We start from the raw sequence: 23,851 nt of genomic DNA, 5'->3' as shown, positions 1-23,851 counted from the left end.
TCTAAACGTGTTAATTTAAGGGTAAATTGGAGTGCATTATTGCAGTGGCACCGAATTCGATATAAAAAACCATAGCAGATACATATTATACATGTTAATACTACACACACACTACACATACCCAGCATGCATTATTGATATGTTAAATTAACGTTATTTAGATAGCATAGTTGTTTTGACGTTTACCCATGGTATCATTTCACTAAATTGTTTTTCATTGACTACTTAAAACACATTTTGGGCGGGAACCCCTTTTGGTGTGAAAAATAGCAGATCTACAAGCTCATAGCGCGCCACTTGGTGGCGCGCTATGAGCTTGTAGATCTGCTATTTTTGAAAAATCGAAGAACGACTGACATAGAAACATAGCTTTTTCAGAAAACTGTCAGGATGTATAAGACATTTTTAGAATCTGATCTCAGGTCAGAATGGGTTAAAATGACCATTTACCCTGTTGTTGGTTCATACGTACTATGATCTCGCACTTGTAAGTAGTTCTGTGTTATTCTGATAAATCGTACAGAAATTACGTAACACCGTCCATCTTGCAGGTTTCCGTCGAGTTCTCAAAGGCCATATAGCTTGTTGAGTTGAGGCTTCACACTGTAAATCCCTGTACAATTACTGGTGGGGCCCACGAGCATTCCCCCTGAAGTTCATCAGCCCCTGCAGGGACACACACCACTCAGGGACACACACCACTCGCATGCGGAGCTGCACGGCTCATAACCGTACATTCCTGCGCACCGCCTGGGGCACATTATCTCACCAAAAAGCACCATGCATATCGCACAATAGAGCAGAGAATATGGAACACACAATGCATCGTGAATGGTGGCCCATCGTCAAATTACAGTGTACAGTGCACCTCGTATGAGTCACGGCACATGGGCACGCACGCACACGTGCGGTCGTGCCCACACACGCACGCACACACACACACACACACACACACACGCCCTCCAGTAGTTTATAGGTCAATTGGATCTTAAAGGAGAATTCCATGCTAGAATGCTTTCTTACCTTTCTTTGTAGTTGTTACGTCCCCACCAAAGAGGTCCAGGTGTTTTTTTGTGCAAAAACTCCTTATTGGCTATTTTCCCTACCATAAGCCCTCAATGAATTGCATTGCATTGAATGGGGCTATGGGGTGTTATGCTAGTTCGCTTATTTCCATCGAAAGAAGTAGTAAAGTGTGCCGCTTGGGATATTATTTACATTATGAAGAGAGGATATATACAAAGAAATTATTATTTTGAGCGATGGAAATAAGCGAATTAGCACAACACCCCATAGCCCCATTCAATTCCCATTCAATTCAATGCAATTCATGTAGGGCTCATGGTAGGGGAAATAGCCAATAAGGAGCTTTTGCACAAAATAACACCTGGACCTCTTTGGTGGGGACGTAACGACTACAAAGAAAGGTAAGAAAGCCTTTTAGTATGGAATTCTCCTTTAACAACAGGCTTCACCTTAACAACTGGCCTATTTCAAACTAAGCGAAAAGCAGATCTATAAGCTCATAATTGTATCGCATTGTGACAAGCATTGAGGATGTAGATCTGCAATTTATAGTTATATTTTTCTGTAATCTGAAATGAGCAAAATAGGGATGCCAGGTTGAAAGCTTTATTTCTTTTTAATATTTAAAAGCACAAGTAGGACTACATATTTGTAGGATTCAAAGGTTTTACTGTAGAGGCATATGCTTTAGTTACATGCAAATCCCCAAACCCGAACTTCTAGGTGCTGAGCGAGGAACAGTTTAAAGAGAAAATAAATACATTCTCGCACACTGCAGGGCTCCGATGCGGCCCATGCTTTATTGCACCGAAGAAAGACATTTAACTCTTCCTCTGAATGGACCGAGGAAGAGTTTAGACAGTTTAGTTACATTGTATAGCCTACATTATTTGCATAGCACCTTTCTAAACATGCAGTCCATTCTACAGGAGCAGTATAGCATTGAGTCAGTACAATACAGCACATTAGTTTTGTTGGGCACTTTGTGGGGTGTGTGCTGTCAGAGAAATATGGCCACCGCAAAGCGTGTCTGCAGATCAGCGGTGTTGAATAGCTGCCAGTGGAGAATCCATTTAAAATTCTTGGTATGTGCTGTAAATGACTGAGCTCACGCCTTCCTCCACACCTATTGTTTTTGTAACCTTAGCATCCAGCACGAGCATGCACGTAAACCATGAATCTGAATTAAACTGAGTAATTATCTTAGATTTAAAAAAAAGTATATGCAGTCAAATCATCAATGTTAATTCATACATTTTGTAACTCTCCAGGAGTGTACAAATGGAACCCTTACGGGCCCTTATACGCTCTCAGAGTATTGAGTGTTTTACTGTGTAGTTACTTGTGTAGTAGACGGAGCAATGCTTCTTTGTTTATTGAGACAGTGAGGAGGTTCAAGGTTGTTTATTAGTGTCCCCGAAGGGCAAAAGGTTTTACAGCAGGTCATAAGGCTTGAAACACATATACATCAAACCAAACTTATTGCTGCTGGTCGCAAGCGTGCGCTGCGCCCGGCCTACTTGCATCGTCAGAAGAAAAGGAGCTCAGATATGGACTCAGATATTTGCAGTAACAGAGTTATATAGGTATCTCAACAACTGCACCATAAGTTACATAAATGCACCCCTGCCATCAGGATGTGTATAACTGTCCGGTTAGGTTATAAATATGTCATCGAGGGTTATCAAGGCAACACCTTTGCTGCCTATAGCTGTCACTGATAATAATCAGTTAGAACTTAGAATCACTGCTTTACGTTGGAACTGGTTATACTCAGCAACGTCCTTTAGGGTTCAAGGTGATTTATTCACAGCATGCAAGGAGAAACATTGCAGGCAACGTGCGTGCGTGCGTCACTTCTTGTAAACTTTAACTGTTATTCTTTTCTTCTTCTTCTTCTTCTTCTTTTTGTATCCCATGCATTTTCACACTAGTGCAGTGTTTCCGGTTTTCCCCTTAAAATGTTAGTGTGTGCACATGTTACTCTCCCCCCCCCCCCCCCAGCATGGAGCGTTGGAGTTTGGAAGCGCTCGTTGGAAATCACTCTGCGGTCCTGTGTGCCACCTGTTTCTAAATTGCACACAATGCAGGAGGCAGCAAGACGCTGCGTTATTGAAAACGAGCACTTCCAAGCAAATAATAGAATGGAATTTCTAGACAGAAAGTAGCTCATAGCATGTCTATGAATGATTCTTATGAAGTACAGCTACAATGTTGGTGAGTTTAGCGTCGTATAATACAATCAGAACTACTCTCTCCCTAGATGACCAAATGCATCGCCTCCTTGGTCAAAGCACTGCTCAGCATTCCAAAACACAGCTTAAAAACAAAAATAAACCATGGCTTTTGCTTATTTGAGAGCCTGCACGTTAGAATGCAGCCTTATTGAGCCTTGTTGTTATTATCTGTCTCCTATGCTGTTGTCTATGAGTCTTTCTTGTGTGACTTTCTTTTTGTAACTGTGTGTGCGTGCGTGCTTGTGTGCGACACGCCGTGTGCCACAAACAGCAGTTCAATGAGCTGTGCAGTATTTAATCTCTGCCTCTCTCTCTCTGTCTACCCCCCCAGAGTTTTGCCAGCAGATGACCCTAAAGATGGTCTCTCTCCTCCTACTACTGAGTGAGTTCAAGTCATTCATCTCCTGCTTGGCATAGCATGGTTTGGTGACAGGCAAATAGCAGCACGGATGGATCAGATATGTTCCACATGCTATTTGTTCTGACACGGCGAGGATTAAGCTGTCGAGGTTCTTTTAGCGGGAGGCTGACTCGTTGCCATCCTAGCTGACGAATCCTCTCCCTTTGAGACGTGTGAACACTTGCTGAGCATCGCTGGGAGAATATTTCCACTTGCCGGCACTTGCTGCTTTCCAGAGTCCTGTTCTGTTCGCATATTTTCACCAGTATAAATGGACCTTTTACAGTAGCCATTTGTTCTGTTTTCATGTGTCAAGTTTTGACACAGACTGTACTACAAGATACAATGCACCTCAGAATGAATAGCTAGTACATATGAAGGTATACAGTAATGAATCTATCTAAATATATCTCATAAACTCTACACAGCAACTCTGTAGGCAACTGATAATCGTCAAAGCGATTCATTTCCCAAGCAGTGGTTATTTCATTCACGTTAGACTTTTTTGCAGCGCAACTTAAAATCACAAGATGTGCAATCAAGCATGTTAGATTTCTTTCTGGCGCATCTAGCCATGCTATGATTACAGTGTCTGAATGCAATCAGGAGCATTCAAAGCTCAGTATGCACTGTATAGTCTTTCATGTAAATTTGATTATGGTGGGTTGGCATTTTGTCAGTTTATGAAGAACAGTATTTTACCCCAAAGCTCATCATTTATACAGTATATAGTAAAATGAGTACACTTGACTGTGACTTCTACCCCGCCACATCATATCATCATCATCATCATCATCATCATCATCATCACCTTTATCTATGCTTGGAAATACAGTTGAGGGCAAGCCCTCATTCTCATTGTAGCCAAGGTTACGATTCAAAAACAATACATCAAACACAACGTTATAAATCTGGATAAATTACAAAGGACCTTAAATGCAGAACAACCAGTAAAATAAATCAATTGAAGCAGGAGCAATATCACGGTGAAAAAATGTGCTGGAGCATTCCTTTGAACTGACCGAAGGCTGGCAGGGAGCTCAGTTTTAAGGCGTTTTTGAAGTTCATTCCACGAAGTTGGGCCATTGACAGAAAAAGCTCTCTTGCCCAACTCTGTCTGAGCCTGAGGAACCTTGAGCCTTAAAGAATCACTAGAGCGGGTCTGATACAGTACATGCTATTGTTCTATTCCAACATGGAACAAATATAGTCAGGGAGCATCCCAGCAATGGCTTAATTTAAAGGGATTGTGACATTAAAAAAAAAGGTTTTGGAATTGTTCTTATTTTTGTACCCAAATTGCACCCAAAAAACATGCACTTTTAACATTCAGTAGATTTTCTGTGATCTGGGATTTTCTGGCTCAAACAGGTGCTCTGATTTGCCGGCAGTAAGTGATGTAAGACCCTGCAAATCCCATATATGTCAATGGGATTTGCCAGCAGATGTCACTGTTTCACTGTGTTGCCTGTTTTCATTGTAGCTCAAAAGGCTTCCAAACCCCAAAGAAAACTTCAGACCACAGAAAATCCAGTGAATGTTCAAAGTTCAGGTTTTTTGGGTGTAATTGAGGTCATAAAACCTAAAATAAAAAATAAAAATAAAAATAAATGAAAATGAATGTCATAAAACCTTTAAAAATAGGTGCCAATGCTTATCTGGCCTCTCAGTCAGAGAGGATAAACCTGAGTTCTCATAAAGTGCACAATGGTGGGTATATATACTGTGTACATGCTTCCTATATTCACCAAGTATTCACCTTTTTCATATGGCCCATAGTGTCTGCGTTTGTGTGTGCAGAAGTTCCTCTTTCTCTTGCTGTGTTGCCAGTTTCGCAAAAGAGAAACAAGTGACCAGGTCTATGAAAACAACCACAAATGAGAATAGCTGATCTACAAACTCACAGCGACACATTGTGAGGTTGTACATCTGTTATTTAAAAACACATTGAAAATAAATCGAGATATTTTGAATATTTTTTTTAAATATTTTAATAAAAAAGGCAAAATATGTTCAATAATTTATAATAATAATGAAGTGACTTTACAGAAAAAAACAAGTCAAAGGTTGCTTATAATAAGCAGACATGGCAACACGGCCTGAAGGAAGCAAAACACACACACAAGGAGCCCCAGTGCCTTGGCGGGGAAAAACGTGAATAGAAAGTGTACCGAAGCAAAGACATTGAAAAGCTTCACATAACAGTCCAGTACTGACAGACATGGCGCGCACACAGCATACAGTACATACCTGCGTCATGTTGCTACACTATTAATTCCTTCTCGTCCGTGCAGCGATGACATAGTATTGTCAACTACACAACCTCTTTCCCCTCTTCCATCCTCTCTGTGTAGTTATGATGATGATGATGGCGCCTGGGGCCCGAACGCAGGACGAGTGCGAGGGGAGTTCCTGTAACCCCCACCTGGGTGACCTGATGGTGGGCCGCGCCGCTCAGCTCTCCGCCTCGTCCACCTGTGGCCTGGACGGACCCCAGTCCTACTGCATCATCGGATACCTGGAGGTCAGCGGTTTAACCCATTCTGACCTGAGATCAGATTCTAAAAAAATGTCTTCTAAATCCTGACAGTTTTCTGAAAAAGCTATGTTTCTATGTCAGTCGTTCTTCGATTTTTCCAAAAATAGCAGACCTACAAGCTCGTAGCACACCACTCGGTGGCGCGCTGTGAGCTTGTAGATCTGCTATTTTTCAATAGCTATATTATAACATAAGGCTAACACCAAAAGGGGTTACCGCCCAAAATGGGTGTTAACCTCGCGTCACCATGGCTTTCCACCTCGGAGGAAAGCCTGGGTCTGTGTTACTACATCGCTGTGTGATCTGGTCTAGGCGTGGTTTAGACCGGATGATAAGAACATTATTATAATAATAATACAAAACCTCTTATCCCTGTTTAAGGGTTCTGGCTTTTTTGTCATCGCTTTGTTTTGGTCGCGTCTGTCTCGCCAGTCGCTACGAGTTGGAATAAAAGATGGATATACCAAGCAAACTATTCCAAGTGTTGGAATCATATGCCACATCAAGGCTTTCATTGGGTAGGCCTTCTTCATGCCTGAAGAAGGTCAGTAGACTGTAAGCTTGCTAAATAAATACATTGATTGTGCGCAGGTCTGAGTGTGCGGAGCTTCCCTTTATTTTTTCTCATGTTCCCTTTGTATGGCTCCAGCACCTCTCTTACGTTTTTTTCAGCGGATGAGCGGCGGTTCTTTTGACATTGGGTAGGCCCTAAAATGATGATGCCCTTGATCGCGGGGAATTATTTTAGGTATTTCTTATTTTCCGGTTTTGAGGGTTCAGGCCTGATATAAGAGATCATCCGCTCCCGACCCGATCATGAACCCGAAAAGGATTGCTTCAGGGGTTACATATAAACGGTTGGATTCTGGAGGACCAGAAGAGTACAAAGTGCTTTTGGTCCTGAATCTAATTAGACACATTGAGCCGAAATTACACTTATTTATACTGATTTGTATGACTTTCAAGTTATTGAAATTCAAATCTTGTTATAGTGCTATATTGTTTGGTATAGTCGTGTAATACTTCAAAGGGTTCCCTTTTGAATTCCTGTACTTCAAAACGAAGGAAATCCACCGAGCATGCTTTGAAAGAGAAGACAGGTGTCTCCGCTGTAAAGACAACACATGATATATCAAAGGTGTACACTAGTGTACACCTTTCATATATATATCTGTCATTTTCACAGGGATAGCTTGTATAAATTGTAAAAACAATATACAATAAACTTCCATAAAGATTGCTCTAAGCTGGGAGGACAAGGTGATTAAATAAAGGCTTTCTTGCAACAGCTCCCCGGGGCTTTGATTGACATTTTGCTGTCTCGCCCTGTAGAGACAAGTCTTGATCCGCCTCATTTATAGGTCATTACGTTGGCTTTCCCCCTCACAGCGCTTAGGGGGACGACTTTATGCTCTCCAGCTCTCCTTTGGCCATTCTTTCTGCATTCCCTTCTTCCCCTTCTTTCCGCTCCACTCGCCCTAGTCTCTTGCCAGCCCTTCATGTCTCCAATATTGCGACTCTCTACGAGGTTGTAGATCAAATTAAGTTGAGTATCAAATTATCGGCCATTGTTGGCACGCGACACACACATCTCCTCCTCCCCTGTACCTCCGTCATCCAGATTTATAGCCAGCCACGTGTTTGAGTCTTTGTTTGCCACATTTCTTAGGCCTATACATTTCCTACACTGTCACTGGGGGGGGGGGGGGGTTGGCAAAAGGCAAGTGGGCTTATCAACGAAACAAAAAAGAAAAGGAGGGAAAAGAGGGGGGGTGTACAGTGTGTACAGTTCATATTGCAGGATGAGAGAGATTTGCCTCACTGTACCTACTCTGCTAAAAGAAAGCATGTCTTCACATGCTTGGATAGCAGCAGGACACGGAGGAGCTTCCATGTGCACTGAACTGTGATTTATACTATTTGACTAGTGGCTGCACAAGTCTGGGTTTGTTCCATTATTTCCCAATCTCTGTTCTCGATCATACCGCGCAAGTGTGTGGGTTGCTGCTGCTAATTGTAAGCCGATTTAGGCCAAAGCAGATTTGCAATCCATTGTGGTGGTGAGTGTGTGGCTAATTTATTTGTAATTGTCCTGGTGAACCATACATATTGTGCCATAAGTGTCAACTTGTGTGTGTGTTTGTTTTTAACGCCCGTCAGGATGAACAGAAGTGCTTCACGTGCGACTCCAGGCTGCCGTACAACAGCGACAGCAACCCGGACAGCCACCGCGTCGACAACGTCATCACCACCTTTGACCCCGAGCGCAGGATGAAATGGTGGCAGTCAGAGAATGGTGCTGCTCTATGGCCTATACATACTGTAGTAGCCTACCACAGCCTACGTAGATGTATCTTACTGTATATGTAGCCTACCACAGCCTACGTAGATGTATCGTACTGTATATGTAGGCTACCACAGCCTACGTAGATGTATCGTACTGTATATGTAGCCTACCACAGCCTACGTAGATGTATCTTACTGTATATGTAGGCTACCACAGCCTACGTAGATGTATCGTACTGTATATGTAGCCTACCACAGCCTACGTAGATGTATCGTACTGTATATGTAGCCTACCACAGCCTACGTAGATGTATCGTACTGTATATGTAGGCTACCACAGCCTACGTAGATGTATCGTACTGTATATGTAGGCTACCAATGACCATAGATGTATCAAACTGTATATGTAGGCTACCAATGACCATAGATGTATCAAACTGTATATGTAGGCTACCAATGACCATAGATGTACTGTAGGCTGTCATGGTATACAGACTACATGCTGTATAATGTTTGCTATAATTTGCAGAACCTATACTGTAACCATAGTGACTACTGGCTATTACGATAGACTGTAAGGGGCCATTATTACAGAGCCTACCGCTGTATAACCCTAGATGTATTATTATGCAGCAATAACTATATGTACTGTATTATACAACATGTATGGAGCTTCGTACATAAACTGTTATGTTACAGTATGTAACTTAACCCATTCTGACCTGAGATCAGATTCATACGAGGTTTCCGCCGGACACACACTGGTCTGACGAACCCATTCTGACCTGAGATCAGATTCTAAAAATGTCAGTCGTTCTTCGATTTTTCAAAAAATAGCAGACCTACAAGCTCGTATCGCGCCACTCGGTGGCGCGATATGAGCTTGTAGATCTGCTATTTTTCAATAGGTAAAGCACAACATGATGCCGACACCAAAATGGGTGCCCGTTCAGAATGGGATAACAGAACCATATAGGCTAGCCTTCATACATATTGCCAACTAACTAACGCTAGTATAGTATGTAGGTGCAGGGCTTTATGCATAAAACAGCTGCAGCATTAGGCCTACCATGTCGTGAAATGTAGGTGTCTCTTTGCAAAGGCAGATTGCTGGTCATTATGGGTTTGATCTATATCTAAACCTAATAGTTATGTCTAGACTTCAAGAAATATCGATTTGATATAAAGTATATTAAGCAATTTATACTTCTGTAGATTGCATATTGTAACTACACAGACGACGTCACTGTATGACTACAGTATCAGTATCAGAGTTAAGGATGGGACGATAATCGTTATTGTCGTTTATTGTGATAAAATAAACGCTCACAATAATCGTATCACAGAGATTTTGAAATTGGCATCCGCCATACACTAGGATGAATACACTAGGATAAATACACTAGGATGAATTCACTAGGAGGAATACACTAGGATGAATTCACTAGGATGAATTTGCTTTTGTTGAGCTGCAATTTCAGCCCCACTTAAATCCTCTATACCTGTAAATACCGCATCTGGTGCACTCTGCAAATCTACAAGCTCACAACCGCTGTGAGCTTGTAGATCGGCTATTTTTTTTTATTTTAAACATCTGTTTATTATGATTTTTGGCATAAAGGCATTTCAATAATGATTCATCAGAAAATTACAGATCGGACAAAAAATAGCAAAAGACATACAAACAAGACTTACAATAAAAAGAGACAAAACATAACTCAAAGAAAAAGACAAAAACAATAAAATAATAACTGACAAGGCTGATGACAACACGGCACTCCGAGGACAGAAACAACATCACAATCAAGTCTAAAAAACATTTCTGATATTTTTACAATATAAACATACATACAATATACACATGTCAAACATTCATAGGTACATTAATTAGATGACATTACGGGGCAGAACAACATTGAATTCCATCACTTCAGTCCAATGCAAGATCGGCTATTTTTGATGAACGTTCTTCCTAGGGGTGCTGGGGGCTAACAAAAGTGACATTTTAAGTTTTAAGCATTATCGTGATAATATAGTTATTCACTATTATTTATGCCACAATTATCGTGACGTGTAATCTTCATAATTCGTCCCATCCTTAACCCATTCTGACCGGGCACCCATTTTGGTGTTAGCATCATGTTATGCTTTAGCTATTTAAAAATAGCAGATCTACAAGCTCATATCGCGCCACCGAGTGGCGCGATACGAGCTTGTAGGTCTGCTATTTTTTGAAAAATCGAAGAACGACTGACATTTTTTAGAATCTGATCTCAGGTCAGAATGGGTTAATCAGACCCAGTGTTTGTCCGGCGGAAACCTCGTATGAATCTGATCTCAGGTCAGAATGGGTTAATCTGAGTTTCACCTTGAAAAGTAATATCCTTAATATCCTTTCCAGGAGTTCACCAAGTCAGCATACAGTTGGACCTGGAGACCCTGTTCCAGTTCAGTCACCTTGTGCTCACTTTTAAGGTAACGAATCAACGATGGATGCTGAGACCACCCTGCTAATTGTCAAAGGTTTACTCCTGAAAACATCCTCTGTCCAATCCCATCAGTGTGAAACCCTACCTGCTATATCTCTCATTGCATTCACAATTGTGAAACTTACCGTCAGATGAAGTCGTATATGGGGGCAATATAGCAGATGTGTATAGTTGCGAACGCAGTGAGCACTAACTATGAGACCCTGCAGATCGTGTCTGTCTGTGTGTCTGTCTGTGTGTCTGTCTGTCTGTCCCGCTGTGACACCACCCGCCCGCCACCAGAGGGCGCAGCTGTAGCGCACACACACACACACACACACACACACACACACACACACACACACACACACACACACACACACACACACAACCACACACACACACACAGTAGAAAACTTAAAAAAATTACTAACTAAAAAGAAAAAAAAAGTACGTAATTTATTCTAATTGTTGTTATTGCAATTTACGAGCTGCGTTCGCTTCCCGCGTTTGCGCGTCTTACTTGTACTAGTAGTCTGACAATCTAGGCCTTTTCAGCCTATGGGCGAACTACTGAAATCAAATAACCAACCATGCTTTAGGTGAAATTGAACACATACGGTAAGCATAGTGATAGTGTAAAAAAGGGAAGAAGAATCTACACAATCTGCACCCTGAGATATTGAGATATTAGTACTGTGTGTGCTGTGGGCGTAGGCAAAAGGCCCATGGCTATAGATCAGCACATATAATGTGATGATTCCACAGTTTCAATAGTGATAATAATAATAATAATAATAATGCAAATAAAATGTATACCGAAATGCTGATCGATTTTGATCGCTTTGTCTTTAACCCATTCTGAACGGGCACCCATTTTGGTGTCGGCATCATGTTATGCTTTAGCTATTGAAAAATAGCAGATCTACAAGCTCGTAGCGCGCCACCGAGTGGCGCGATACGAGCTTGTAGGTCTGCTATTTTTTTTTAAATCTAAGAACGACTGACATTTTTTAGAATCTGATCTCAGGTCAGAATGGGTTCATCAGACCAGTGTGTGTCCGGCGGAAACCTCGTATGAATCTGATCTCAGGTCAGAATGGGTTAATATGTGACGCTATTCCCCCATTCCTCTCCGTGTAGAGTTACCGTCCGGATGCCATGCTGGTGGAGAGGTCCAAAGACCACGGGCGGACGTGGAAAGTGTTCCGTTACTTTGCAGAGGACTGTCTTGTTCATTACCCCGGGGTGTCGGACAAGCCTGGCGACAGTGTGGACGACGTTGTCTGTGACAGCAGGTACTCCGGGCCTGACCCGTCAACTGATGGAGAGGTGATTAGCCGCACGCACGCACGCACGCACGCACGCACGCACGCACGCACGCACGCACGCACGCACGCACGCACGCACGCACTCAATCACTCACTCACTCACTCACTCACTCACTCACTCACTCACTCACTCACTCACTCACTCACTCACTCACTCACACACACACATTATTTTATTATGACAAAAAGCATGTTTGATTATTTTTGTCTATTTCCATAACAGGTTGTGCTGAAGGCCTTGGATCCTACCTTTGACATAGACAACCCGTATGCACCCCATATTCAAGGTTTGATTCAGTGTTGTTCCATTTTTTCATTAGGCTGCATTTCCATTAATAATTTCTTCTCTTTTTGTTACTACTAGAGTTTTATTGATCTATCCATTAGGGGGTGTAAGTGGTTTGTTTTTGTTCAAACAAGTGTTAAACTGTCCTATATTCACAGCAATATATATATCAATTGTCATGAAACAGCCGCAATGTGATTACCTTTCCACGTGGCAGTGGCTCAGGGGTAAAGTGGCCGGATGGGACCGCAAGGTTCCCAGTTCGACCCCGGGATCCCCCAGAGTTAGTGTCAAAGTGTCCTTGAGCAAGACTCTAGTCTGAAACCCCTAATTGCTCCCGATGTGCAGGTTGGTGCCTTGCATGCATGGTTTGGTTTCCTCCGCCATCGGTGTGTGAATGTGTGTGTGTGTGAATGGGTGAATGTAATGCACAATCTATGAAAAGCGCTTTGGATTAAAAGCGCTTTATATATAAATGCAACATTGACCTTTGGGCCTGTCCTACATTGACCTTTGGGCCTGTCCTACATTGACCTTTGGGCCTGTCCTACATTTACCTTTGGGCCTGTCCTACATTGACCTTTGGGCCTGTCCTACATTGACCTTTGGGCCTGTCCTACATTGACCTTTGGGCCTGTCCTATCCTCAGAACTGATCACCATGACCAACATCCGGGTCAACTTCACCCGCCTGTTCACCCTGGGGGACATCCTGCTGGGCCGCAAGCGCAGGAACCCCGAGGAGAAGTACTACTACGCCCTGTACGACATGGTGGTCCGCGGCAGCTGCTTCTGCAACGGACACGCCAGCCAGTGCGTGCCCGTGGGCGGCAGCCGAGGGGACGTCTTTAACGCGCCTGGCATGGTGAGTGTCCATCTGTCTGAAGGCTCATTCATAGTCTGGAATTTCGGTGGTGGTGAGGTGACCACCGAACTACAACATGACGTCACTGAGGTGACCACCGAACTACAACATGACGTCACTGAGGTGACCACCGAACTACAACATGACGTCACTGAGGTGACCACCGAACTACAACATGACGTCACTGAGGTGACCACCGAACTACAACATGACGTCACTGAGGTGACCACCGAACTACAACATGACGTCACTGAGGTGACCACCGAACTACAACATGACGTCACTGAGGTGACCACCGAACTACAACATGACGTCACTGAGGTGACCACCGAACTACAACATGACGTCACTGAGGTGACCACCGAACTACAACATGACGTCACTGAGGTGACCACCGAACTACAACATGACGTCACTGAGGTGACCACCGAACTACAACATGACGTCACTGAGGTGACCACCGAACTACAACATGACGTCACTGAGGTGACCACCGAACTACAACATGACGTCACTGAGGTGACCACCGAACTACAACATGACGTCACTGAGGTGACCACCGAACTACAACATGATGTCACGAGCCGCGGTGAAGAGCAAACCACCGCCCCGGCCCTTCTCTCTGTTTTTACTCACCACCGCTCAACGTTATTTCAGCTCCGGTGGTCACCTCACCACCGGAGCGGTGGTCACCTCACCACCGGAGCGGTGGTCACCTCACCACCGGAGCGGTGGTCACCTCACCACGAAAATCCAGACTATGAATGAGCCTTGAGACCCCTTCTACCGTCGCAGTGTTGATTTTGGTATAGCAAATTTTCATTTTAGTTTAGTCATAGTGCTTTGCAATAAAACTTCATTTAGTTTTAGTCCTATTTTAATCACCTGATATGTTTTAGTGTTAGTCTAGTTTTAGTCGACTAGATATCATATGGTTTTAGTCGACTAAAACTACACTTGATTTAGTCGACTAAAATGTATTTTGGCGAGCCTTGATGGCATCGTAATGATTGATTTTACACTCACACAAACAGCAGATCTGCGCTGCAACGCGTTGTGAGCTTGTAGATCGGCTATTTTCAACACTGCAACCAAGTGTAAAATGACTCTTGTCCAGTCCTAACATTTTCGTCTAGTTTTTATTTGTTGACGAAATTGTCAATATATTTAGTCTTACCGGTAGTTTTAGTCATCATAGCTTAGTTTTAATTTAGTTTCCATTTATTTTTCAGTCTGTGACAAAATGTAGTCGATGAACATTTTTTGTCATAGTATTAGTCGACAAAATCAACACTGTACCGTCGATTGCCAAAAAGAACAGCTCTACATACTGTACACTTGTACAGTAAGTGAAGATGTCATTGTTAGCTTTGTAGATGTGTTATTTTTGGCAGGTGTTTGTTATCCTCGTGTGATGGCCGGAGTACTCCGTCACTGTCAGAAACCCTTTAGTTTACAGTATGTCCAAAAGAAACCGTTACTCTTCAGGAAAAGGAAAACTGCATCCGTGTTCAAATTAATCTAGTATAGTTATTATTTAGTCACAATTTCTTAGTTTTTTATATTTAAGGGATAAAAAAAACCCCACAATGAAGGCACTTATAAAACATTTGCTTCCTGTGGCAAAGCAAATTAGCGTCCCCTCCATCGCGTGATGTACTCATTGCACATTCTGCACAATGATTACAAATTAAATGGCAGTATTGGTACTTTTACTTAAGTAAAACAATTGAGTACTTTCTCCACCACTGACAACAACCAATCAGTCTCCCTGGCTGATGGGGATGAGACCCAACAGGTGGTTGATCTCATTTGATTAAGTGATCTTGTCATCACCGTCAGCTTGTATACAACAGTTAATTAATACACATCTTCAGTTCACTTTACTGAGCGAGTGTGGGTCATTTTGTCCATTTATGCAATGTCACGGCACAGACAGAAATATTAATTTCACCTGTATAGTATGACAAAAATACTGTAGACTAATAATCTATAATGTAGTGTATACAGTGTATAGGGTGAGATACTAAAGTAAAAGCTGGAGAAATGTTTATTTATCTTGGGGGAATTGTGATAATGTTTTAAAGCCATCTGTGAATATGAATAGACCACATGTTGTTTGTTTTTATCGATCTATAGGTCCATGGTCGCTGTTTGTGTCAACACAACACAATGGGAGACAACTGTCAGATATGTCAGGACTTTCACAACGACGCCCCCTGGAGGCCAGGTGGCGAACATGGCTCGCAGAACACATGCAGAAGTAAGGCTGTCCCTCCCTAGCCTGGTTAATAAACCAGACTAATATCGCACGGATCCGCGGGATATTAGTCTGGGGAGGCTCAGTTTGGATTTAATTTCCAGGGAAACATTTTCTCTTTGACGCAATTGGTCAGAGCTACTGTCAGTCAAAGGTCTCAAGCATTGAACGTCACTGTACCAAAGCCCGCCCATATTGCATACCGTGTCCCTATTGGGCGCACACGTTCTCGTGTGTAGAAAATGGGCGTACAATTGAGCCTCTCCAGACCGAAATCCGCCGGTAGGCAATTTATTTTTGCCAACGGCTGATTCGGTCTGGTTTATTAACCAGGCTAGTCCCTCCCTGCCCTGCTATCATCTCTCTACCCTGTCTGGCATGCAGTGGCGTGCACAGATAGACACTAGGGGGTGCTAGAGCACCACCTGCCCTGCTATCATCTCTCTACCCTGTCTGGCATGTATTGTACACTTAACTATCTTGAAACCGGTCTTGTTTTTGGCAGCACATTTTGATTTTGGTTGTCGTCATAGTCTCTTGAATAGTTTTCATTTAGTCACCTGGAATGTTTTAGTCAACTTAGTTAGTCTAGTTTTAGTCAACTAAAATGTCATAAGATTTTAGTCGACTAAATCTACAGTTCATTTAGTCGACTAAAATGTATTTTGGCGGGCCTTGATGCCGTCGTAATGACTGATTTTACACTTGCTGAAAATAGACGATCTACAAGCTCACAACGTGTCGCACTGCGACGCGTTGTGAGCTTGTAGATCGTCTATTTTCAGCATGCAACTAATTGTAAAATGACATACTGGATCTCTTGTTCACTAGTCCCTCCCTAACATTTTATTTGTTGACGAAATTGTCAGTATAGGCTATTTAGTCTTAGTTTTAGTCATCATAGCTTAGTTTTTTTTGAAGTTTGCATTTAGTTTTCGTCAGTGAAAAGTCCACGAACATTTTTCGTCTTAGTTTTAGTCGACGAAATCAACACTGTACACTTACTGTCTTGACACCCGATGAAATGAAATGATTCTGATGCACTGCGTTGCTCTTTCCAGGATGTAACTGTCACGGCCATTCTGAAACCTGTCACTTCGACGCGGCCCGCTACGAGGCCAGCGGTAAGGTGAGCGGCGGGGTGTGTGACCTCTGCCAGCATGAGCGCACGGGGCCGCAGTGTGAGCAGTGCCGCCCGTACCTCTACCAGGACCCCCAGAAGTCTGCTGAGGACCACCACGGCTGCATCCGTGAGTTTACAAGACCTCCATTTCGTACGAGTGGCAAAGGGAGTTTAACCCATTTTGACCTGAGATCAGATTCTAAAAATGTCTGTTTGAAAATGACAGTTTTCTTGCCCAGGCGGTGGCGTAACCGTCTGGGCACCCGACTGGTAATCCATTCGCAGTGTGCCGCGGGTTCGACTCCCGAGCCCGACACGGCCTTTACTGCATGTCTCCCCCCCCCCCCCCCCATCTCTCTCCCGTTTCCTGTCAGCCTACTGTCTGTCCCTTCAAAAAAACAATAAAAGGCGTAAGCCGCAAAATAATATCTTAAAAAAAAAGAAAATGACAGTTTTCTGAAAAAGCTATGTTTCTATGTCAGTCGTTCTTCGATTAAAAAGAAATAGCAGGCCTACAAGCTCGTAGCGCGCCACTCGGTGGCGCGCTATGAGCTTGTAGATCTGCTATTTTTCAATAGCATAACATAATGCTAACAAAATGGGTTAACGTCGTTTGACATTGTTTAATATACAATCAGATAGGACTTTTCTGTTTGGATGTATATGGGCTGTCGAGGCCAGAAAGTAGGTATTTTTTGCCACTCAGTAGGCGTTCCCGCCTAACTTCCAGGTATGATGGTGATGTCACGTGCATACCCTCTATTGACAAACAGCAGATATACAAGCTCATCGCTACCAGCTTGTATACTGTAGATCGCGCTACCAGCTTGCACTGTAGATCTGCTATTTTCTTTTTTAAACCATGAAAATGCGTGTGCATCTTTGAATATTATATTCTTTACTTAACTCAAATGAGTTAAAGCTGACTTTGAGGTTTGTTTTCCAGTTCAGGTAAAACATTTGAATTACTTTGTAAGGTAAGCAACACTTTTAGATTTAGGTGTGTCAATTGTGCAAACAATGACATCCTTGTTGACTATTAGCCAAATTTCCGATCCTCTTTTTACTCCTTCGCCTCTTCCGTCCAACAGTATATGATTTACGAGGAGAAATTAAGAGAGGGTTTGACTGGGCTTGAACGTTGGCACACCCGCATGGACCTGGGCACGTCTAAATGTAACACGCCCACCCGTTATTTATTTTATTAGCCACAGCTGCGTTGCTTGTACCAGTCTGATGTCTTTAATCTGCTGTGGATTTGAACCTGAACTGGAAAAAACTAAATCAGCATAGCTGGGTTCCATGCCACTTTCAACCCATTCAGGACGGGAACCCCTTTTGGTGTTTCAAGCATTACTAGTCACTCTTTAATATCCGTTCTGAATATATGAACAGCAATATGATGTTCGCCAGATGGGGGCAGTAGAGAGTACTCTCTACTGCCCCCATCTGGCGGAGTCAGGTTAATATAAGGAAGTGTAGGCTACAGACAGAGTGACAGACAGACGTTTTTCGGTGCTTTTATAGATAGATAGACTTTAGCTATTGGAAAATAGCAGATCTACAAGCTCTGCTAGATCTACAAGAGCTTGTAGATCTTCCATTTTAGAAAAATCGTGAAAATGTGGCGCAAATCTTTGAATATATATTCCCTGGAACAACATCTTTTCAGATGGGGGTCGGTGGCCAATTACATATAATATTTGGGGTCCTTGACATGAAATATAGTTTGAAATCCACTGATATAGAAACATATAGGTTTTTCATAAAAGTGTTCTCAGGTCTTAATGGGATAAAGATGTAAATATTGAACATTAATTCTCCCTCTACACCAGCCTGTGACTGCGACCCTATGGGCTCAAAAGACGGTGGTTTGTGTGACCCTGAGACCGGTCACTGCGTCTGCAAGGAGAACGTGGAGGGAGAGCGCTGCGACCGCTGTAAATATGGATATTTTGGCTTCCGGCAAGAGGACCCCGCAGGCTGCCAAAGTAAGGATATATGGGTATTAAGTTTTCCACATATAATTGAAATTAAGTCTTAATTAAGTGTCAAGTTTTCTGGCACTTGTTGGCCAGGCCGAAGGGTTATTATTGTGTGTGTGTGTGTGTGTGTGTGTGTGTGTGTGTGTGTGTGTGTGTGTGTGTGTGTGTGTGTGTGTGTGTGTGTGTGTGTGTGTGTGCGTGTGTGCGTGTGCAAGTGCGTGTGTGTGTGTGTGTGTGTCTCATGCTCATGGGCGTAGCTTGAACTTGACGCCAGGGGTGCGACGCATGGCGAAAGACGCACGCGAAGCGTGCGCTCGCAATTTCTTTTACCGTTTTTACAATGCCCTAACTCCTACAAAATTGTTATTTAGGTAGTACAGCAGCACACACAGTGTGTCAGCCATAGACTGTAAAAAATATGGACAAAGCATTCCCCGGGTCTAACATGAACGTAAAATGAAGCCTGTAATAATATGCTAATTCCTGATGTAAGTCGCCATCTTTGGTACCAGCTGGCCATTGGCTGGCTCCGTTTTGTATACCAGCTGGTCATTGGGTGCCCAGACAACGAGGCGGGACTTCCCCCCTTCTTCTCCGTTGGTTTTTATTTTGACTCGAGTGGGAGGGGAATCCCGATCATAGACTGTAATGGTAGCCACGCCCCTCAGAACATACGCGATGGTTCTTTTTCTTTATGGTCATTTTTTTAATTAATGGGACCATAATTTTCCAAAAAGAATATTATGACATTAGAAATTAGACTTTAAACTAGTGACTGGAAGAAGAAAGTATTCATGACCATGTTTATTAAGGTAATACAGTCTAGGTGAAGTTGGGCCAAAATACATGGGCCTCTATGGAGCTATGGGGCTTTTTGGGTCCGGTCCAGCGCCACAACAGGCCATTATATGAACTACCGATTTCAAATGAGGCTTCACGAAATATCTGGCTGACTGCCCCCCTGGTGTCAGCACTACGGGGTTTCATTTTTAACTGACGTCAGCACACAGTCCAACTACTGCTGCGCATCTTACTCTTAATCATTGACAAAGTGACAAAGATAAAGAAGGGAATACTAGAATAAAAAGACCACAGCAAGTATATTGCTGCTCCATTACTAGACCAGGTTACTGTAGGCTACCAAACATATACAAAATACTGTGCAACACTCTGCCAAGCGTGCAGCCGAAACAAAAGACTGCATCCTTTAAAACCGAATATTCCATCCACGCATGATTCTTGTAATAGAAGGTGGGGGGGGGGCGGCGGGTTTGTTGTGTCCAAGCTGCCCGGACACGGTGGTTCATGGTTGTTCTGCCGGCCGCTGTGACTGCTCTGCTGGGGGTGCGGCGGGCAGGCGGGGCGGCTGCCTCTACCTCCCATAGAGTAACCATGATTCTTTAAGTATCGTTTTCCTTTCAAAACCGAGGTGCAGAAGCCACCTCCACCCTCTCTGACTGACTGACTCACTGCCGTCGCAAGTCATTACGAAGATAAGATAATGTGACATGATGACTACTCTAAAATGAATGTATTGTAAAACAAAACATAATAGAATTCAGATTTGTTTCTCACAATTATTATAATTATTATTAAAATAATCTATCACATGTGCTTCATGTGTTTCTGTGACACTTTGAGCTCTATCACATGTGCTTCATGTGTCCTGGCTTCAGAGTGCAGCTGTAACCTCTATCACATGTTCTTCATGTGTTTCTGTGACACTTTGAGCTCTATCACATGTGTTTCTGTGACACTTTGAGCTCTATCACATGTTCTTCATGTGTTTCTGTGACACTTTGAGCTCTATCACATGTTCTTCATGTGTTTCTGTGACACTTTGAGCTCTATCACATGTGCTTCATGTGTTTCTGTGACACTTTGAGCTCTATCACATGTGCTTCATGTGTTTCTGTGACACTTTGAGCTCTATCACATGTGCTTCATGTGTTTCTGTGACACTTTGAGCTCTATCACATGTTCTTCATGTGTTTCTGTGACACTTTGAGCTCTATCACATGTGCTTCATGTGTTTCTGTGACACTTTGAGCTCTATCACATGTTCTTCATGTGTTTCTGTGACACTTTGAGCTCTATCACATGTTCTTCATGTGTTTCTGTGACACTTTGAGCTCTATCACATGTTCTTCATGTGTTTCTGTGACACTTTGAGCTCTATCACATGTTCTTCATGTGTTTCTGTGACACTTTGAGCTCTATCACATGTTCTTCATGTGTTTCTGTGACACTTTGAGCTCTATCACATGTTCTTCATGTGTTTCTGTGACACTTTGAGCTCTATCACATGTTCTTCATGTGTTTCTGTGACACTTTGAGCTCTATCACATGTTCTTCATGTGTTTCTGTGACACTTTGAGCTCTATCACATGTGCTTCATGTGTTTCTGTGACACTTTGAGCTCTATCACATGTGCTTCATGTGTTTCTGTGACACTTTGAGCTCTATCACATGTGCTTCATGTGTTTCTGTGACACTTTGAGCTCTATCACATGTTCTTCATGTGTTTCTGTGACACTTTGAGCTCTATCACATGTTCTTCATGTGTTTCTGTGACACTTTGAGCTCTATCACATGTGCTTCATGTGTTTCTGTGACACTTTGAGCTCTATCACATGTGCTTCATGTGTTTCTGTGACACTTTGAGCTCTATCACATGTGCTTCATGTGTTTCTGTGACACTTTGAGCTCTATCACATGTGCTTCATGTGTTTCTGTGACACTTTGAGCTCTATCACATGTTCTTCATGTGTTTCTGTGACACTTTGAGCTCTATCACATGTTCTTCATGTGTTTCTGTGACACTTTGAGCTCTATCACATGTTCTTCATGTGTCCTGGCGTCAGAGTGCAGCTGTAACCTCCTGGGCAGCGTCCAGAGTGCTGAAGCATGTGATCAAGAGACAGGCGAGTGTGTGTGTGACCGCCTGGCGACTGGACCCTCCTGTGACACGTGTTTGGTAGGTCTTTCTATAGCGGTAGAATTTAACGACTATAGTTACTTACCACTTTAGCTGATCAGATTCATACGAGGTTTCCGCCGGACACACACTGGTCTGATTAACCCATTCTGACCTGAGATCAGATTCTAAAAATGTCAGTCGCTCTTCAATTTTTCAAAAATAGCAGACCTACAAGCTCATATCGCGCCACCGAGTGGCGCGATATGAGCTTGTAGATCTGCTATTTTTAAATAGCTAAAGCATAACATGATGCTGACACCAAAATGGGTGCCCGGTCAGAATGGGTTAAATCGTCATGGTGAATAGTGAACATGACCCATCTACAAGCTCACAGTGTGTTTTGAAATTGTTGCAAAAGATACTGTGTATATATAATATGTATTCATATTGAAACATTAAGGATGTGACCTTATGTAACATTTAAGTTGTCTGAAGTAACTTAAATGCCTTAAGTATAAATGCTTTGTACGGTCAGTGTAGTATACAAAAAAGTATTCTACTTTTGTAATTTGAGTAGATTTCTAGCTTTCAACACGCAAGTAACCTTGCTTCTACTTTGACTTCTTTTGTCTATTCCACTCCTGTTCTTTTTCTGTTATCATAAAACCACACTTTACGGTTTATATCCTGTTTTGTGTACACTTCTATCCTTCTATATTATTTATTTGTGTGCTTTTGTCTTGATATGTTATATTGTGTGAAGTTTGGAACAATGTTTTAAAGTGCTATACAAATAAATTAATTATTATTATTATTAACATTATGTATAACTGCACATTATGCAAAAATAGTAGACTGTCCATTTACCATCTTTGTACTTATTTGTATTAGCAGGCAATAACTATTGTGTTTCATTGAGCCATTTGTTTGACTGGTTTGTCTTTGTTCTCCTGTAGCCTGGGTTCTGGGGTTTGGGGAACACGGCGCACAGATGCACCCCTTGTGACTGTGATGTGGGAGGCGCACATGGCACCATGTACGTACATTATCTTAATCCCATTCAACCAGGCAACACTACTTTGGGCACGTCAGTATAGGTGAAGATTTATATTTAAAAGCAAAAACATTTTTAAATTGTTCAACTAGCCAATCTACATCGACACGTTGTGAGCTTGTATAGATTGGCTATTTCAAAACGTGTTTTTCTAAAATAGTAAAAAGGTAAAGACGTTTAGAGATAAGGGGTAAGGGGCACTGGCGAAAATAGAGCCCTACTCTAATACACTGTTAATTGACACGTCCACTACCCTTTGATATATTTCCGCAGGTGCTCTCCAGACGGCGGACAATGTCAGTGCTTGCCCAACATGGTGGGAAGGAGGTGTTCTGAGCCTGTGACTGGTCATTTCCTGCCTGCCCTCGACTACTTCCTGTACGAGGCAGAGTTTGCTGCCCCGCAAAATCAACAACCAAGAATCGAGAATCCAGAGCGCCCAGAAGCTACAGAGGAGCCAGAGTACCCAGAGTACCCAGAGAATACAGAGGAGCCAGAGGCTACAGAGCATTCAGAGTACCCAGAGTATCCAGAGAATACAGAGCACCCAGAGTATCCTCAGCGCCCAGAGTACCCAGAGTACCCACAGCGCCCAGAGGCTACAGAGGAGCCAGAGCGCCCAGAGTACCCAGAGAATACAGAGTATCCAGAGTACTACCCACAACGTCCAGAAGCTACAGAGGAACCAGAGCATCCAGAGTACCCAGAGTATCCAGAGAATACAGAGCGCCCAGAGTACCCAGAGAACACAGAGTACCCAGAGTACCCACAGCGTCCAGACGAGGCTACAGAGGAGCCAGAGCACCCAGAATTCCCAGAGAATACAGAGTACCCAGAGTACTACCCACAACGTCCAGAAGCTACAGAGAATCCAGAACATCCAGAGAACCCAGAGTATCCAGCGTATCCACATCGTCCAGAAGATTCAGAGAATATAGAACGCCCAGAAGACCCATGGTACCCTCAGCGCCCAGAGTACCCAGAGTATGTTCATCCTCCCGAGGCTACAGAACGCCCAGAGTATCCAGAGTACCCAGGGTATCCTCCACACCCAGAGTATCGGTAGGTAACC

At 42.9% G+C, this 23,851-nt stretch overlaps 1 protein-coding gene across 1 annotated transcript in view; it reads left to right on the top strand.

Annotated features, from left to right (window-relative positions):
* The window catches only part of lamb4 (laminin, beta 4), a 51,887-nt gene that overhangs the window by 1,514 nt on the left and 26,522 nt on the right, over positions 1-23,851 (top strand). The window contains exons 2-14 of the mRNA XM_083763274.1: positions 3,595-3,645; positions 6,018-6,187; positions 8,363-8,498; positions 10,890-10,963; positions 12,100-12,288; positions 12,511-12,574; positions 13,223-13,437; positions 15,577-15,700; positions 16,759-16,947; positions 18,656-18,811; positions 21,670-21,782; positions 22,682-22,761; positions 23,053-23,841. Of these exons, the coding sequence (XP_083619400.1) occupies positions 3,609-3,645; positions 6,018-6,187; positions 8,363-8,498; positions 10,890-10,963; positions 12,100-12,288; positions 12,511-12,574; positions 13,223-13,437; positions 15,577-15,700; positions 16,759-16,947; positions 18,656-18,811; positions 21,670-21,782; positions 22,682-22,761; positions 23,053-23,841 (2,336 nt within the window). The 5' untranslated portion in view covers positions 3,595-3,608. The remainder of the gene's footprint in view (positions 1-3,594; positions 3,646-6,017; positions 6,188-8,362; positions 8,499-10,889; positions 10,964-12,099; positions 12,289-12,510; positions 12,575-13,222; positions 13,438-15,576; positions 15,701-16,758; positions 16,948-18,655; positions 18,812-21,669; positions 21,783-22,681; positions 22,762-23,052; positions 23,842-23,851) is intronic.

This window comes from Protomyctophum parallelum (genome assembly GCF_964188405.1).
Source record: "Protomyctophum parallelum genome assembly, chromosome: 4".
Taxonomy (NCBI): domain Eukaryota; kingdom Metazoa; phylum Chordata; class Actinopteri; order Myctophiformes; family Myctophidae; genus Protomyctophum; species Protomyctophum parallelum.
The sequence above is the reverse complement of the archived record's forward strand: the minus strand, read 5'-3'. Positions and strand labels throughout refer to the sequence as shown.